Source organism: Penaeus monodon, chromosome 23 (assembly GCF_015228065.2).
Source record: "Penaeus monodon isolate SGIC_2016 chromosome 23, NSTDA_Pmon_1, whole genome shotgun sequence".
Taxonomy (NCBI): domain Eukaryota; kingdom Metazoa; phylum Arthropoda; class Malacostraca; order Decapoda; family Penaeidae; genus Penaeus; species Penaeus monodon.
In genome coordinates this window covers 15,838,413-15,838,658 of record NC_051408.1, presented here as the reverse complement: position 1 = coordinate 15,838,658, position 246 = coordinate 15,838,413, and the positions used below count along the sequence as shown (strand labels likewise).

General features: G+C 40.7%; 1 protein-coding gene across 6 annotated transcripts in view; it reads right to left on the bottom strand.

The window, feature by feature from the left end:
• Window positions 1-246, bottom strand: part of LOC119587818 (inosine-5'-monophosphate dehydrogenase 1b-like) — a 51,071-nt gene that overhangs the window by 45,121 nt on the left and 5,704 nt on the right. For all 6 annotated transcript variants that reach the window (XR_005230022.1, XM_037936522.1, XM_037936517.1 and 3 more), the window contains exon 8: window positions 96-232. Coding sequence is in view for 5 of the 6 variants with exons in the window: in XM_037936522.1 (XP_037792450.1) it covers window positions 96-232 (137 nt within the window). In the remaining variant the exon portion in view is untranslated. The remainder of the gene's footprint in view (window positions 1-95; window positions 233-246) is intronic.

Genomic DNA, 246 nt, shown 5'->3' with positions numbered 1-246 from the left:
CATTTTTTTTCTGTATATTCATAACACACTGAGATTTCATAACTGAATCCTCTGAAAAGCACATGACAGTATACATCAGTAGAGTAATATCTCACCTTGTACACAGCTGTAGCCTGAGGACGACCAACAGCCATGACTTCTTGTGTGATGCAGATGGAACCTGATCCCATACCTACTCGTAAGCCATCCACACCTGCATCTATCAAATTCTTTGCCTGTGCTGCTGTCACAACTGTAAAAAATAAG